The 18,866-nt window shown below is 31.1% G+C and overlaps 1 protein-coding gene across 6 annotated transcripts in view; it reads left to right on the top strand.

Moving 5' to 3' along the window:
• Nucleotides 1–18,866, top strand: part of LOC129960447 (RIMS-binding protein 2-like) — a 104,690-nt gene that overhangs the window by 9,633 nt on the left and 76,191 nt on the right. For all 6 annotated transcript variants that reach the window (XM_056073884.1, XM_056073885.1, XM_056073886.1 and 3 more), the window contains exons 3-4: nucleotides 10,461–10,613; nucleotides 15,602–15,682. In XM_056073884.1, the coding sequence (XP_055929859.1) occupies nucleotides 10,461–10,613; nucleotides 15,602–15,682 (234 nt within the window). The remainder of the gene's footprint in view (nucleotides 1–10,460; nucleotides 10,614–15,601; nucleotides 15,683–18,866) is intronic.

Below are 18,866 nucleotides of genomic sequence, written 5' to 3' on the forward strand. Positions count from 1 at the left end.
TGTAACTTTTGAAAGTAAAACTATGTAAGTGAGTGTGCATAGATTAATGTATGAGAAATATTTTTTAATTAACATTTTTATACTTTTCTGGGCTTATAAAAATTTAAGTGTTTAAATTTTTTACCATTCAACTTCCACAAAAGCCAAATTGTTTTCATACAACTGTCTATCTTATTTAATGATACTTTGTAACTGGAAGTATGTACATAGATGCAATATTTAGGAAAATAGTAAAATCTTGTTCCACTTTTTGGGCCACCTTCTACGTATTTATGTTACTCGTCTACTCCTAAACTACTGAATCGACTTCAACGAACCTTGGCACACTTATTCTTTAAGACAACAGAAACAATACTGTGAACTCTTGAAAATGCGAAAATTAATTAAATATTCAATCAGTTATAAACTAACCGAAATTTTCCCTTTTTGCAGTAACTTCGGAATAAATAATATTATCATGATATCTCCTCAAAATTTAAAATTTTATCATCTCAATGATTTCAACTCAATTTTCCCACACTATTTCGTTGAACTGTCATTAATCTTTAAAAATCTTAAAAGCATTAAAATTAATGTTAACTTTCAAATTATTTATTACCATTTTTTTAAATTTCAGCTTTATTTTAATACCTATCTTTTTAAAAGGCTATCATTTGCTTGAATGTAGTTATTTAGCAATATCTAAAAGCAGATCAAAGTTAATCACTGAAACGGAGAGAAGAAAAACAAAGCAAAAGCCTTGCTGGAAAATGAAACAGATGGTTCCCCAAGAGCAGTCACTTCAGCCAGTGAAAAAGTAACTCATATTTCGTGTATTTCAGACAGAAACTTCGGAGAAAATTATCGGGTAAAAAATGTACACCATCATCAATTTATAAATTTTACCTTTGCAAGGTAAAAGTTTTATTTTTATACAATTTTTCTGTCGGTTATAATTATTTTTTAGAAGATTTAACTCAAATGATTTTGAAATAAGAAAATTTGTAGGTACTGCTTTTCTGAACAACTTTAAACTTCTCTGCATGGCCGCGGTGGCCTGGTGATAAGGTTTCGACTTCAAAACCAGAAGGTTTCAGGTTCGAGATCCGATTCCACCGAAAAACCGTTGTGTAAGCGGGTCTGGTATACATTAAATCCATCGGGGCCAAACTTCTTCACTCTGGTGTGGTGTGGAAGTTTGTAGAGGGGTGCCAGCTCAGGTGTCGTCCTCGTTATCTGACGGCGGTTCAATATTACGAGATCTGTCCTAAAGTAGCCCTAGTGTTGCTTTAAAACGGGACGTTATTGTAACTAAATTAAAATTAAACTTATCTGCCACTATTTTTAAATTTCTCTTTTATGTTAACACGTATCTGTTTACAATGCATTTTATTTGTTTTAAAGTTGCAATTTAATGATGACCAAAAGGAAGCATTAGTACATCGCTCATATTCAAACGAAGACTCGGATCGCAAATCTTTCTTGAGAAAATGAAAAATATATATATGTTTATTGTTGACAAACAAGAATACGTACGAACGCAAAAACGCATGAGCAAAACTCTTAGAGAAAACTTTAGAAGCAAAGAGGATTATCAATTTGCTTCAGGAAAACTATTGATTTAGTTTCTTTTCAAGTTTTTTTATTCTTGGCGTTTATTTATCGGCGGTTTCTAAAATCGCCTGCTTCAACTTATATTTAAACTTTAATTAAAAACGATTCAGATAATAAAAAAAAATTTCTTTATTAGTACTGCAAAAAGAGAGAACAGTAGATGATAAAAGTAATTATAAGATTTTATAGGAGAGTATTTTTTACTTTAAAAGAATTATACAAGAAATTAATCTTGGGCGGCACCATGTATGTCTTATAGTTTTTAATAACTTTCAAGAATCATTTGTAATCTTTTAAATTCCTTAAAACATCCATTTAAGGAAGGATTTTTTACAATCGGCTTATCGTAAAACTTTAAAAACAAAGGCTCATAAATAAAAGGAATTTAAAAGTGTCTAAAGAAATAACTATTCAAATTTATCCCATTTACCTAACTGAGCATGATGAAATTGTTATTAAATTAGAGTTCTTATGATTCTTTATCTTATTTTAAATGGTTCCATTTTGTTTTCATTTCTGTTTCGCAAATTATTAAAGCAGTACTCTCTACGTTTATTAATTACATATGGAAAAAATAAATTTTATAAGGAAAAATCTAAAGTTTATATGCTGACATTTTATTCCATAAATTTATTATGTATTCTTACGCGTGTTATTCACGCAGTTTGGTTCTGGTGGCATTTAACTTAAAAATTTATGACATTCCGAATAAATGGAAAATTTACTTTTTTTTTTTTTTTTTTTATCTCTAAACGATTTATAAACTATTCATTCTATATAAAACAAATTTATTCCCTTGACACTACGCAAGCTCTAATCTATCAGTTGACATTTTTTTAATGCGTTTTAAAGTACAGAATGGCTTAATGCATTAAAAAAAAACTTTTTCATGAAAAGGACTGAGAGTATTAGAAAAAATTTACTTTTTTAAATCTGAAATGAAGATATTATGGTTATGATCCTTCAGTGGAAATATAGAATTTATTTTTTGGTACATTTTATGAATACAAAAAAAAGAAAAAAAAATTAAACAAGAAAATTTTATTTATTTTCAAAATACTTTATTTAAATTGTGTATACTTTTTCTATTTTAAAACATATATAATTAATGGCAAAGGATTTAGTGACTGCAAGACGAGAAGAGGGATTTAAAATCAGTTACCAAATGTAAACTGTCTGTTTCACTTCCTAGTCTTTTTCACTCGATATATTAACAAAATGATGCTGCCAACCCCTGTTGTGGTGCTAAATTGTTTCCTTCTTATGAGAACAAATTTATTGTACGATATTTCAGATGTTTGGCCTTCTGAATGCTATAAAATATCGTGAATATTGTAGCATTTTGTACAGCATTTCATTCTATTTGAGTATTGCTTGAATTTGACTGATATGTGGGATAAATTTGATTTATCGGATTCATTCAATACTAGAGTTCAATGTGGTTTAACCATTTCTTACAAATAAAAAAAATATTTTTATACATTAAAATGAATTTAGTAAATAATCTGAATTAAATTATTTTTTATATCAAAGGCTGATTCCTCTGATCCTCAAATTTTGCAGTTTGTAAATACATAGATATTTCATCTCTTATAGCTGATATCTTAATTCAGAGGGTAAAATGGCATCTTAACTCGATTTTAGGGTTTTAATGATAATGACAAAGCTAACGATAATGACAAAGCTAACGAGAGTGATCTCCACAAAACTTTATCGCATACTCTCTAATAAAGTTGTCGTGTCAGAGAATGCCTTTTATGGCATTGGCGTACAATAATTACGAAATATTAAATTTTGGCGTGAATTCAGCATTTTTACTGAATCTATCAAGCCATCTTTGGCGATTAATCCCTGGCAGGCCATTAATAGAATTCGGAACTCGAATTTGTGGTTTAGACAAGTTTTTCTCAGCCAATTGGAACAAAGATTTGACACTAAACTGCACTTGTAGTCACAAAATCCCATACCAAATTTGATATTTTTAAGTTGTATTCGTTTTTGAATTATTGAGTATGCATATTTCTGAAAATAAATAAAGACAAACAATAAATTCGTTATTGAATTTAGCTCAAAATTTGACAGGTGTCTTCATTATAGATGTTAAATCTGTGTACCGAGTTTCATCTAGGTATCGAGTTATCTTTGTCACAGGCAGGCAGACGGAAGGAAATTTTCCGAAAATGCCTTTTTCGAACTCAGGGTAGTCTGAAACGTAGTTTCATCAAAATCTCGAGCTCTAATTTTTTGACGGTTACAATATTTTCTCTATACTGCGCATACGAGAAAGTAAAAAAAAAGTATCCAAATGTAATCCGTTCATGTAGTATATCGATTCATACTCTAACCTTTAGTATTTTAGTAGCATAAAATCGTTGTTTAAAGCATTATTGGAGATAATCTCCAAATTTTGAATAGGAAAAAGGATGTATGTACTTGAACAGGGAGATACTCATCAAACAGCCTAGCCATGCCGATTGATAAATTGCATACATGGTGATAAAATAAATGTACCTCAGACCAACATACAAAACGAAATTTGGCTACGAATCTGAGAAATTCACCATGAACCTTGCACTGTGCCGCTGACAGTTTCCGATGTTGAACGGAAGAATATATTAATATAATATATGCGATTAACAGCAAAATCGATAGCAACTCATTTTGTTTTCAAATTACACTCTCTTGGTTTGTAGTGCTTTGTAATTAGGTATGTATAAATTAGATATTGCTTAGTAAAATTTAAGTATTGTGGTGGAGATCATTATGGGTTCATTTAAAATAATCTGATTAGTATAACCTTTATTTACTAATAAATACGTTACTTAAGTACAAGCATTAAATTTAAAAATAAAACTATACTAAAACATAGAGAAAAGTTCTGTAGCCGCGCTCTAGGCATTCCTTGGTTTTCACTGATATTTTTTCGTCTGTGGACGCTACTTTAGATATCTGGAGTTAATTGCAGTTAAATTCCCAAAGCGATTATTTACTTCTAGTTTGTGGCTACGGAAATTATATATGACTAGTTACTGAATTTCCGTCTTTACAATTTTCTCCTCTGGTTGCATAGCGTTTTGACATCTAACAATGACGGTCGTATCGTAGTCGACCAAATACAGATAGATATCTGTGCAGGTAACCTCATTACAGAAGGTGGAGAGATATTATGAGTCTTTGGTTAATATCCTCAACACTTTAACAAAACTACTATTTGAGTGTCTCTGTTTTGAACAGGATTTAAGGCAGATATGATAGGTCGCAATGGGTTCTTCAAAAGAATCAGGTTGTGATATTACATATGTTCTTTGGAAACTTTTGGGTAAGGATCAAATACAGATTATTTCTTTTTGGCCTAAATTTGACAATATGCTTTGAATGAGCTTTGCTAATAGAATGTGTGTCAATGCATACTTGTTTTCCAGGGGAAAATATGATGCTCGTCTATGACGATCAAACTTGGTTTCCATAGATCTTGCTTCCCAATTCTATCTATTCGTTTGAGAGTTTTTAAGTACGGTGTTATATCAAGAACGAAATGGACGCGTTCTGTTACGCAGGGTAACTCATTAATAACATCATTAATGGTGCGAGCTCACGAGCGAATTGTATAAAGGCAGATTTATCTCCTGTAGTTTCACATTTATGTATATTCATTGCAAATTGAATAGATGGGTTTTTTTCGTCCCTCGTTCTTTGTTCATTAGGATTGCTAATTGAAGTTACTGTCGCAATTTTTGCGTTCCTCTGGGTTTACTTGAGGGTGATAAGCAGTGTGAGACACAGATTTAAAGATTTTAAAGATGTAACAAACTTATTAAATAAAAGCGTTTATAAATTAGGGATCAATGTCTCTTATCATTTGTCTGGGAAGGCCATATCTGAGAAATATTTCTTTTATGAGGCACACTTTTTTGCAATAGTTGATTCGTGGAAATAGTTGATTCGTTGATTGAAGTTCTTTCCATCATATAACACAATCTCCAACATTAGATACTCATTTTCATTGATAAGTATTCAATGTTTTTAGTTCGTTTCCTTGGTTATTGATCTGAATCGATCAATAGAGTATCAAATCTTTGTGATGGGATAGGAGTTCTTAGCAGTCCTACAGGTTTCAAATTGGTTTGTTTATATCGGGCACATTTCCGGATATTTCTTAAAATAACCAATAATAGAGGACCCTATTCCAGTCCAGTAATAATTCTGTGAGATTCACTTATTATTTATTTCGTCATCATAGTGGCCGGCAGTAGATGCAACTTGACATTGCTTTATTAAGTTAAGTATTTCATTAGATGGAACAACACATTGTGCTTTTTTGTTATCAGCACCTTAGAAGTAGCGATATAGAATGCTTTTCTTTATTAAATATTCCCGATAGGTTCATCTAACAAAGCTCTCTGGGAAAACGCAAAACTTTCGATGATTGTTTGGTAAGATCACACTAATACTTGTTTCAACATAGAACAGGAAGAAAACTAATACTTGTTTCAACATATTAAAAGTATTTTGTTTCTCTTATCCCCACTTCCAAGGAGATGCCGCCTTAGTTAGTTTACTATAAGGTCTAGAAATTTAGAGAAATTTGGCATAAAGTATCGGTACCATCTACAATTTTGTAGAAAAGACTATACACTTTTGTATTCAGGAATATTCGGAGTTGCAGATATTTTGTCAAAATCAGCATTTATATGCTATTCGAAGTGATAAAGTGTACCATGTATTTAAATTTTGAGTATGGAAAGTTACATTTCCTCGTTTTGCTGGTAATTTATACTGTTTTAATATTTTAAAGACTTTTATCAGATTTTCTAAGTCTTCTTCAAGTATTTGAGAAACTATAATTATATCATCCAAGTAGGATAATATAGTTTCATCCTGGGAATCGTTTTTAAATTGATAAATCTTTGCAAAGTTGATGGCTCATTTTTCAATCCAAAGAACATGCTGATAAACCGAATGAATAGGTTAAGGTTATCTTGTCTCTGTCTGTGACAGCAACGCTTTCACATCGTAATATTTAATTTTTCAAACAATGGACTTGTGTATGCATGACTATAGAGAGGAGTTTGTATATTCTTGGAAGAGGATAAGCCATCGGTTTTAGTAACAGAACTCAGCTTTCTGTAGTCGGCGCAAAGTAGAAAACACCAATTAGGCTAAGTAACTAAAACAACAGGAGCAATATACTGCAATTTACAAGGCTCATTGTAAGCTTGATAGGATTTGGAGACAAAGAGATTTTACTAGGATCAACTTAACTTCTCTTTTCCACATTTTTATACCGGGTTTTAACGTTTTCCTATGCCACCACTCCTTTTTGATCCAGTGAGGGTTTTTTTTTTCTTAACCCGACTATCTCATTCACACAAGAAGCCTGGATACTTGGTGCTTCCTGCTTATTTTCCCAAAACCATGGAAAGTATTTTCATATCTTTGGATATTTATCCATCCAGATCATTATATTTCAAAGCCGAGGATAAATTCTTGTAACATTCTTTCAGTAACATAGAACACAATAATGGCACAGAAGTATACTTACTGCCGTTATTCAGAAACACTGCTTTGAGGGTTTTTTTTTTTTTTTGACACGAATCTCCACACATTTTCTTTATGATATATATTTATACATGACGAAGTAATGACAACTTCTGACACTAAGTACTATCTCTTTCTTAATAGATTGCAACACAATTGATTGGTTGCTATAAAAAATCAAATTTTTTAATTTTTGAAAAAAAATTATGAAATTTTTTGATCATTTTTTGAAATTAGCATTCAAAAAACTGTCAGAATCATATATTGGTTAACTAACGCTTTTTTATAGCAGACCAGTGTAATTAATTGAAAAAAAATGATCAATTTCTAAAATTTTATGAAATTTGTTTTATCTTTTAAAGAAAAAGAAGCAAATCCTGAATGAAATTTCTGTATTCAGATTTTTAAAAAAATCATGAATGCTGTAAGTACTTCTTTATGCTGCTTCTACATGTAATGCAGTGAATATAATTGGTCGACAGTTTTATTTCTTCAAAATATTTAATTATTCTTGAACATGAAATTTGATTATAACGGTTGATAATCATTTAGTTTTGCCACTCGCGTCTATTTAAATAAACTAAATTTCTATCTTGGAAACAATATTTTTTCAATACTTTAGTTGAATAAAGTCACGGATAGGCTCCATTCTAAAATACTTTAAATTAATAAAAATGAAATGTAGACCTGATAAATAAACGAACCAAATTTGAAAAATTTTAAGCTGTTGAGTTCTTCATAAGGTGTCCTAAAGCGTTAAAGAAATCTTTATTTCCTTGCATGTTACAATTAGACATATACTTCTAATTGCATAGCTTCATTAATTAAGAGGCAATTATATAAAAATAATTCTAATTCTGCAGATTTTGTTATTGACTGATTATAAAAAATTACAAAAATAAAATTTTTAATGGCCTCCATAGAAAAAACAAGCACTAAATAAAATGCTCTTCTTACACTCACCTATAAGCATACAAAGTTTCTTAATTTTGCCAACAAAATTTGAAGAGATATTAAAAGGTAGATCATTTTTTCATAGCTGAGACTGGTGTTTGAAAGAGTCTTTCGTAATACATTTCAAGGATAATACACACATCGCAATAGGTTCCTAAAAACTTTGAATCAAAAAATAACAATGCACTAATTAACACTTGGTAAATTTTTTAAACTTGGTCAGATAAATCATTAATTGAAGTGTTTATGAACAGGTTCAAAGTGAGCCTCTTCAACACCTATACAATGCTACTGCATTCTTCTAAAACGTTTGTGTATTTACAATTCACTTCATCGCTTGAGGCCTCAGAACTGGCTTTCTAATTTCTAAAGCGAAAAGACGAGCTAGCTAAAGATCTGTTATGTCCATAGAAGTTATTTTATGCACAGAAAACCAAAACAAGCCCCATGAATAAAAGTCCAAATGTATCAAGTCATATAGGAGGAGTTCTTATAAACCAATCCTCTTTTCAGGAAATTCTGTATTTACCCATCGCCTTTCAGCTGATGTGTGGCAGGTGCGGCATTATTTGATTGCAACCATTTCCAAAAAAAACTAACCTCTAGTTCAGACACAATATCTTTTAAAACTAAATGAATATATCAGTCACCATTCAAAATACTACAGTAAAGATTACCAGTGGTGATGAACCTCTCATAATGGAGAATGGATTTTTATTCTTCTAAATATGATATTTCCATCTCTTTTACAAAGATATCAATCTGACAAAATTGCATTTTTCAAGAAAGAAGGACAAAATTCTATCTTAGGAAGGGCCCACTCTAAATGTCAATCATTATTTGATTGTAACTGTCCTTGGAGTCCACGAATGCTGTATCAATGCTAGTTATTAAGCTGAAGTATTCTTTATATGGTCGTTTCTGAAATGTTGATTTCGGATTTGATGAAATCCTGCTATTATATGAATAATAAGTTCATCCAATTGTTCGTATACTAGCATGAAGATAGCTTCTGAAAAAAAAAAGAATATCAATATTTGTATTATTTATATAATGCGTTATCTTTCTCATTTATTCCCGAGGAAGTAAGAATCCTGCAATTCGCATTCCATGAATTGCTCTACAAATGCATTTCCTAAAAGAATTCTATGCATTCGGAAAACAGCATTTGCATTCTTTTGCAGCTAGGTCAGCATTCCAATTACGTGCAGCATAAATAATCAACATTTCAAAACTTTCTTCGTTCCCGAAATACATAGATTTTTAGAAACACTTAATGTAAAACTTCTATGTACAATTGGAAGAAAATAATTTTCTTTTTAGCTATGTACTACTCCTTTGAAATGTTTGCAACATTCAATTTTTTCACTTCATTATAAAGTCGGAGTTATAACTCTCAACAATTAAAAGCTAGCAGTGTGTGTGTGTGTGTGTGTGTGTGTGTGTGTGTGTGTGTGTGTGTGTGTGTGTGTGTGTGTGTGTGTGTGTGTGTGTGTGTGTGTTATCATATCAGCGCCATTTGATGATGATATAAATATTAGTAAATGTCAATTTTTCCCTATTGAATAGATTTTATTTTTGAAAGAAAGGTCTCCGTTTATGTAAAGCCCTTCTATATTTAGAAATAAACACATATCTGGAAATTTTATACCCAGAAACAAGGAATTTTGTTTGGTTATAGATGAAAGTTAAAAAAAGACATTTTACATATTCAAATCTTTTTTCTATGGTTACCGTATAAAAATGCAGTTTTTATAACGTTTTATTATTAATCTCTACAAAAGCTAAATCGGTTTCATGCAATTGTCTATTCTATAAAATGAAAATTTAAATGAAAGCATACGTCTAATTCCAATATTTAAGGTGTAATATATATGCTTGCTTCAATTTATTAATTGATTTTGCTTTTGTATTTCAGATTTAATTCATTGCAAGAATTTTAAGAAAATGATCCATTTCTTATTATTACTTAGCAAAATATAATGTCCTGCATCTGCTTCACTTATTAAAACATTTTCAGTGTAATGAAATATATCATTTCAAAATTACTGAAGTTTATCATTTTCTCTAATAATACCAATATTTATGTAAACGTTATTCTCTGAAATATCACTCAATACTCAATTATTCGCTAACCTTTCACTAATAAAAGGTTTAGTTAATGTTATTGTGTTTAAAAAGTAAGAAATAATTAAAAATATTTTTTATTCATCTTCAGAATGCTTTTTCGAAATGTTAACAAAATTAAAAACCAAAAATTTCATTAGCACTAATATCTTGCAATAAATTGCTTTCTAAAATTTATTGGCGAAATCAATTTTTTTCTATTTAATAAGAATTTTTCAATAAATGATTTTGAATTTTTCTACTTGAAGGTCCAATAGTATCCGAGGTTGCTCGCGACATAGAAACTCAGAACAGAGGAGAATCGAGTGCCCCCATGGATACTGAAATAAATAGAATATTAGCTCGCATTGAACAAGATAACCGAATTCTAGCCGAACTTGAAAAATCCAGAGCAACCGTTGGTGAGTATTCTCTAATTATTGCCGCAGCTGCATTTGCTATTGTTCATTTTAAGCTACCTTTTCATTTGTTTTTTGCATACTTCAGCTCGATTTTTTTCTTTCGGTTTGAATTTGAAAAGCCAGAAGTTAGTAAAAAATTGTTCCATAATAAAACCCACTAAATCAATATAGCATAGCTTTTCTTTTATATTTTTTAACTATGCTTTCAGATTTATTTAAAAACATGATTCAATTTTACTATTTGATATTGCTATTCTGTCTCAGAGCGAACACATGTTATGATAGAAATTTCAGTTGGCTAGTGATCTAGGATATTTCACATTGACTGAGAAGAGTATCTAACCAAGTTTAGTTTTAAAATAAAACATTATGAAAAAAGGACATGGAAAAAGTATATCCATGGAAATGAAAACTTTAGTGCTCAGACTCAGAATAATGTCACTGGATAATATTTATAAATTTCAACAAAAAAAAAGGCTATTTTCCCAAAATAACATCTGTAACTATAATCATTACAACTTAATATAAGGGAAAAAAATCATTCTTTTGCTCAAGCAAATTCCATTTTTTTTAAATATTTGATTAATATATATCTCTAATTATTGTCATTGAAATGTAAATATATATGTAAATTTACATTTGAATTACAATTTTATTGAAAAAAATTCTATATGTTGCTATGGAAATCAGCGGGTAAATGTACGTGAAAGAAATCTAACACTTTGGATAAAGAAAAATGATGCTTTATTAAACAAGAAAACGCGAAACACAGTCGACGTATTCACGAAGAGCAGCACTTGTAGGTATTAATAAGAAAATTGTTAATTAAATAACAGCGACAATACAACGGCACTCGACGTCTCCAACTCGCAAACCAATCAACATTCCAATAAGAGAATTCAGTCCCTCGTCTGAGCGTCTCACCTTATATAGTATCTCAACAAGGAGTGATGTCACGTACAATTCTTTAGAAGGATATTTATATCGCGGTACTAAATAGAAATAGGGTCATAATTCTTGAATTTCCAGAACCCGCAAGGTAGCAAAGTTTGTCCCAGTGAATAGGGAAGAGATATCACTGAATTCTCTATTCAGTAGCCTTTGATTCTCTGTAAGTCTCTCTTTCCAAATAAAAGACTATTATGGATTCGTAGAATTAATAATTTCAATTATTTTCTCACGTTTCTGTATTAACTTCTCCATCTGTGTTTCACATAGTTACGACATAGTTTAACACTTTTTTCACAAGATGTCTCCAATATTAAGCATGATCTTTCTGTTTTCGGAAATTTTTAATAATGCAGTTTAAATTAATTTATGCTGAAAAACCCATAAAATTAATTTGCAAAACTAAAAGAATCATTTCTAATACATGTTATAAAACGAAGCTGAAAAGATTTCATACATCCGGTAACGAACAATTCCGAAAATTTTCATATCACAATTTAATTTATTAGGACCTCTAATTCTGCTTCAGATTTCTGTTTATTAGAATATTTATAAAAATACTGGACTAACTTACCAGGATGAGTTTTATTATTTTACTGAGCAAGTGTTTTCTATATATCTACAAAGTTACATTATTTCAAAGAAAAATTGTTTTCGTGCTGTATAGATTTTAAAATATTAATGAACGATATCCAATGGATAATTTTGTGTGTTGGTTACCATTTGAATTTTGAAGTAATGTTAGTTTTGATGTCACTGAGATTTTATAATGTTTGCTTTGAATCAATAGTTTCAGAAAGAATGTTCTATCATGATACTATGAAAAATATTTATTGAAATGATATTACAAAAATGTGATAAAATTCAGATTATTTTATTTATCTTATTAGATTTCTCTTATCTTCTTAGTATTATCTTATTAGATTATAAGAAATCTTATTAGATATTAGAAAATCTTATATAGATATTGTGCTCAACTGTTAAGAGAACTTTACATACAATGAATAAATTTTATTGGTTATTTTGATTCTTATCAACATATATTGGTAAGAAAGAGGATATACTTCCTTAATTCTTGTTTAAGAGACAATACTTCAAGGTTTATTGCTATATTCATTCACCTGTTGGATATTAAATTATAAAAAAAAAAGGGGAAAGATCCTGAAAAAAACCTAATCCTCAGGAAACCACAGTAAAAACAATCCACGGGAAAGTCTCATTAAATATTTAAAATATTCTCTTGAAGCGTTATTCACCTTAAATGTTCTTAGTCATGAATTTTTTTTAATTGCAAGTGACGGAGAGCTATGCATGTTCGTTAATAAATTTGATAAAAGTTCTAATTTCTGTTCTGCTAAAGGTCTTCAACAATGTAGGTTCACTAGTTTAGTTATATTAACGTCCCATTTTAAAGCAACACAAGGGCTATTTTGAGACAGACCTAGTAATTTTAAACCTCTGTCTGATGATGAGGACGACGACCTGGTATGGCATCTCCCCTCTCCAAACTTCCACACCACACCAGCCAGAAGACGTTTGACCCTGACTGAGTTAACGGGTACCAGACACACTTACACGACGGTTCTTTGGTAGAATCTGGTTTCGAACGTGAAGCCATCCAGTTCCGAAGCCGAGACCTTACCGCCAGGCCACCGCGGCAATTTCGGGTCACTATCCTCGTATGAAATAATGCAAAGCATCTGCTTTTCGCTTTCTCCACCAGCTCGAAGATTTCCAAAAAATTTCCCACTTTATGACCATTTTTGTCTTTTGTAATGCAACTTCCTCATAATGGGTATAATAGAAAAAGCTCCAAGCGATTCACTGTTAGAATTGGTTTTTAATATCACAGGGAGAAAAAATTAAAAGAGTAGAACTTTTCCATTATTATAGAACTAAAAATGCAAAATAATGTCTTTCTAATTACTGAATATTTAACAATGTTTTCTTTTGATACTGCCGACCTAACATTAAAATATTCCCGACCTTGTATTTTTAAAAGAATGAAAGTAAAATTCTGATTGTAAATAAATAAACCAAATTGCTAATATATGCTAGTTATATGCAACTACAAGAATAAAATAATAAAATTCAATAAATTTAAAGAGATGAAGCATGTTTAAGAAAAGGACCAATAATAAAAGAAAAAATGTAAAATAATCATTAAAAAAAACATTAACCATATTATGGATTAATATGATTCCGGCAATAGAAATTAAAACATTTAGAAACATACTCTATATGAATGAGCTTGATTTTAAAAAGGGAGAAATTCTGAGTTTAGTTATACTAACGTCCCACTTTAAAGCAATATTAGGGCTATTTTGGGACGGACCTAGTAATTTTGAATTGTGATCAGATGACGAGGACGACACCTGAGTTGACACCCCCCTCTCCAAACTTCCAAACTACATCAGCGGGTGGACGTTTGGCCCCGACGGATTTAACGTGCACCAGACCCGCTTACACGACGGTTCTTCGGTGGAATCGGGTCTCAAACCTGAAACCCTCCGGTTCCGAGACATTACCACCATGCCAGAGAAATTATGAGAAATACGAATCGATGTCAATTGAATATCCATACTATTATGTCAACTGAAAAAAACTGCTTTTCCCAATAACATAAAAAGGACTGAAATGAAAATTTTAAAAACGAAATAGCATTTTCCTTAAAGAATCTGCATATGCATTCGGGGGAAAGACGAAATGCTGAAATGCAGATGCACTTCTTTAATACCGCGAAATTCGCTCACCACAGGTATGCGCCTTATATTTGATTGTTACGAAGAAGCTCGAAAACACTTGAGACCTTTATTCAGCAGCTTGTTGAAGCACCTGTATCAGATATTACATAAGCCTTCAAACGTAAAAATTAATTTTGAAATTTTGAAGGATTTTTGAAGTGTAATGAATGTGGCGACCATTTTTTTAAATGGTTGCCATATTCTGCCACATTAGTCTCAAAACTGAGTTCTTTTAATAGTTACCACATAAAAATCTCAAAACTGAGAAAATGAAAAATTAGTGTTGTGATTTTTAACCGAAACTTTCATCTTTACTTTATTACATCAGTCTGTTATTAAAAAAATGTCTTGATAAATTTATTGATGATTGTAACATAATGCATACAACAGTTATTTCTGATTTTTTTAATTAATATTTTGATTTGGAGCGTGTCATGTATCACCATTTTACTCTATATAAAATCACTGAGTTTTTTTTTTAAATTAAAAAAGCTTTGCAGTTTGTAAATACGGAGCCATTTATGAAAAAATATTATTCCTATATATGATTTATTATAAAATATTTTTAAAGACAGTTATATTTGTTTTCTTAGTTTATTAATTCCTTCATATTGCAGTAATAAATATTACTAGGAAGTAATTTCATTAATAGAGACTTAATGTGTGATTTAAATGAAATTGTTCGTGTTCAGCTATTAAGTACTAAGTCTTAAGTTCTTTTAAAACATTCTTAAAACATAATGGAATTCTTAGATATAGTAATTAGAAAGTTTTAAGAAAAAAATTAACTTAATCTTTAAAAACAATATGTAATCTTTAAAGAGTATTTACTTCTCTTTTCAAGTCTTTTAATTCCGATTGCAGCAAGACATCATAGAAAATTTAAAGTCTAAAACCTCTTTGACTAAAAAGAATTCATATTCATTCTCTGGTGTAGTAAAATATTTACGATTCAGAATTCTAATACCGTAATTCTAATAAAGCAGAAATACAAAAATAGTTGGAACATCTTTAGTAGTTTAGTGACCAATGTCATACAATTAGGAAGTTATGAAATGCATTTTATTTGTCAAGTACTTCTGAAAAGATTCGAGGCTATTTTTTTGAGCACTGATGCAGACTATGGAAAAATAAAGCATAAAATAGTGGTAAAAAATCATTTTATACAATTGCTGGGTGAATTTTAATCTCTATTGTTTGCCTTTCAAAATAAAAAAAATGCATTTTAAAATTGATTTCGTTAGGAATTTAATATAATGTCTCGTCGTTATAATTACCAATTGTATGTTTCTACAGATTTACCTCTTCTTCCTGTTTCCTCTGACACCCCGAGAGGAGAAATGAGCATCAGAGAACGAAATCTTTCTCTGCCTTCAAGTAAGTATGGAATATATTAATTGAAATTTGCCTTGTCAAATTCAAAACTCAGATTGTGTATATGAAAGTCCATACTTTCTATAAAATGCCATTGCTTTCTATAAGAATATCGCACCTCAAGCTTCTATATTAATCTTAATTTAATCTTTTTTTTTATTTTATATAAATATTTATATAGAACAGCATCAGTCTAGATAACTAGATACTTCTTTGGAAAAGGCAATAAATTATGAAGATATAAGGATATGAAGTCAACATTTAGTCAAGTTCAGTTGAAGTAATTTTACAATTATTTAACAATCAGATTTGGTAACACTCAACAATAAGGACGTAAAATGTCCTTAACATGTCACTAAATTCAGAGCTGTCTGACTTCGAGAAAGGCGTAATTGTCGGATATCATATACATGGCGTGTAATGGATATATATATATATATATATATAATATAAATGTAAAGGGGTATGTACATTCCAGAATTGCCGGCGGCTTCTGTGATAAAGAAGTGGAAGGTGTGATTATCGGAATGTGCTTCAACCCGGCAGAACCACCAAACTAAAAGATAGAAACCGACGAGGGCTATCCAAAGAAATTCGGAAAACCCGCATCAAACCGATGGCCCACATAATACAGAAATATCAACAAGCATCCGGAACTGTTTCGATAAATACCATCCGCAAGGAAGCCGATTTTCTTGATTTATTTCCATGGTCGTGCTGCTGTCTGCCTTTGATTATAAAATCCAACAGCTTTGCTCGGTTGAGGTGGTGCAAAACAAGTCGAAACTAAACCGTAGATGAGTGGAAACAGGTTATCTTAAGTTATGAATCAAGGTTCAATCTCTAATAGTCGTATGGCAGAGTCTGGGTTTGGCGTATGCTTGAAGGACGCCTTTGCCAGAATGTGCCTCCGGTAAAGTTTAGCGGAGGTGGAATCATGGTTTGGGGATACTTCTCGTGGTATGGACTGGGATACTTGATCCCAATTCATGGTAAGCTCAACTCCGACTCCTACTTCACCATTTTAGGCAACAATATGCATCCTATTCTGCGGTAATTTTATAGTTTGGATCGTTGTTATTTCCAGAATGACAACGCCACTTGTCATGTTACGAGATTCACCATGTGTTGGTAGGATGACCATGGGGTGAACCGACTGGACTGGCCTGCCCTTCCAGAGCCCAGATTTGAATATTATAGAAAACCTCTGGGACGAGGTGGATAGCCGAATTAAGGGTAGCAGCAACCATCCAAAATCGGTGAAAGAACTTGCATGTCTCCTCCAAGCCGAGTATAAGAAGACGCCACTGTCCCAAACGCTTGTGAAAGCGTGCACCGGATGGTTAAGGCTGCAATTGCCACAATTGGAGGCTCTACCAACTATTAAATATGAATAAATTGTTTATCTCTTTTATCACATGTGTCCAATTATTTAGTGGTAGATAGTATATATATATACGAATCTGGTTACCATTAATAGAAAATTTTTAACAATCAATGAATCCTTTCGCATCTTGTTCAAAATTCGACTTCCATTGAGCAACTATTGCGCAATTATCATTTTTGATAATTCTGATAAGCAGTACCAATGTGCAGCAGTAAAAACGTTCTAAGTAGCAATAGCAGTACACTGCTAATCACATCTGCTCGAAAGTTTAAAGGTTTTACAACAACTGCTACGTGATATAGACAGAAATTTACGTTTTTGTTTCTTCTTCGTTCGCTTAAACCTTTTATTCAAAAATTATAGAACAAGTTTTCAATCGAGTGCAATTATCGGATTAACCTCTTTAAGAAGCCTTGTGCTTTGCAGCTGTTCACGCAATTGAAGATAAATTTCACGGCACAACTGGAGTACCTGCATCGAAAGACATTTCGCCATTTGAATTTATTGTTTTTCTCGTGTTAACTGCCAAGTGACTGTTTTCTTTGTAAGTTATAGTTTAGAACAGTGATCTTATGTGCACTTGACGGTAGTTGCTGTCGAACCAAGAGGGTTTTAAGTGTTTTAATCAAAATTTGCAGCTTAAGGATTTACACTTTAAAGACTATGTAATTTAATGAAAATGAGTTATTGTGTTAGAGTAACCTGTGGATAAAAAGATAGTGAATCTAAATAAAAAAAAAACAGTCGTAAAAGTTTCGTGAAATTCCGGTCAACAAACGCTTCTATACCATGAAATGATACACTTTATTTGTCCAGTTGAAATAAATTCTTTATGGATACTAATCTTTCTGTGGAAGAGTATACTGAGTGTTTTTGATTTTAGGTGGAAGGTTCTTTGTTTTTAGGATTTGTAGAATTTTTTTAAATTTCCACTCCGCACTTTCTCACTTGGTTTCATGATCATATGGGGAATATCATTTTCATCACAAACAAAATTTATTTCAAAAAGTTTGAAAAATATTTTTAGCGGCTGAAGTGACGTCTCTGCACTGTAAACTTCTCTCTGATTTTTCCTTGGTCAAAGTATGTGAAACAAACTGACCACAGACTTTTGTTTTGGTCAATTATTTATGCATCGTGTTTCAAATTGTTATTTTGTTGATAAAAAAATTAGTCTATATGAAATAGCGGTTTTTTTCTTCTTTTGAAAGAAAGCATGCTTTGTTTCTATAATCATAATTGTATTAGATGAATCAGGTTATCTGGTATCCTTAACATGCTATAAATCCTAAGCAAAAAATGTTTGTGACACAGAAAATACTAATAAATACATAATACTTAGATATACACAGAAATACAAAACCAGCCGTAAGCTTTTTTTCATTAACTGAAACATTACTTTCACCTTTATTTGTTTTGAATTTAAATTTTATTTTATTATAGCCATTTTTGTTCCATCCTAATATTAAATTAATTCAACGTGAAAAAAAATTTCTTCTCTAACCAGCGGACGTATCATTTTAGCTCATTTTATAAATACGCAAACCTAATATACAATACAATAGCAGAGGTTTGAGGCTTATTACGAATGGGAGGTTACACTGATGGCTTCGCTATGGGCAGAGAGCTGTCACCCGTTTATAAAATTCTTTGACACACTTTGTATAACAGTAATGGGTAACCTCCAATTTTTCTTTTGTATTTTCCCTGAGAAGCATTTACTCTTGGCAATTTTCATCACTGTCTGATAGACAACAGACTTTTAATGCAATATATATATATATATATATATATATATAG

The sequence above is a fragment of the Argiope bruennichi genome, chromosome X2 (genome assembly GCF_947563725.1).
Source record: "Argiope bruennichi chromosome X2, qqArgBrue1.1, whole genome shotgun sequence".
Lineage (NCBI taxonomy): Eukaryota > Metazoa > Arthropoda > Arachnida > Araneae > Araneidae > Argiope > Argiope bruennichi.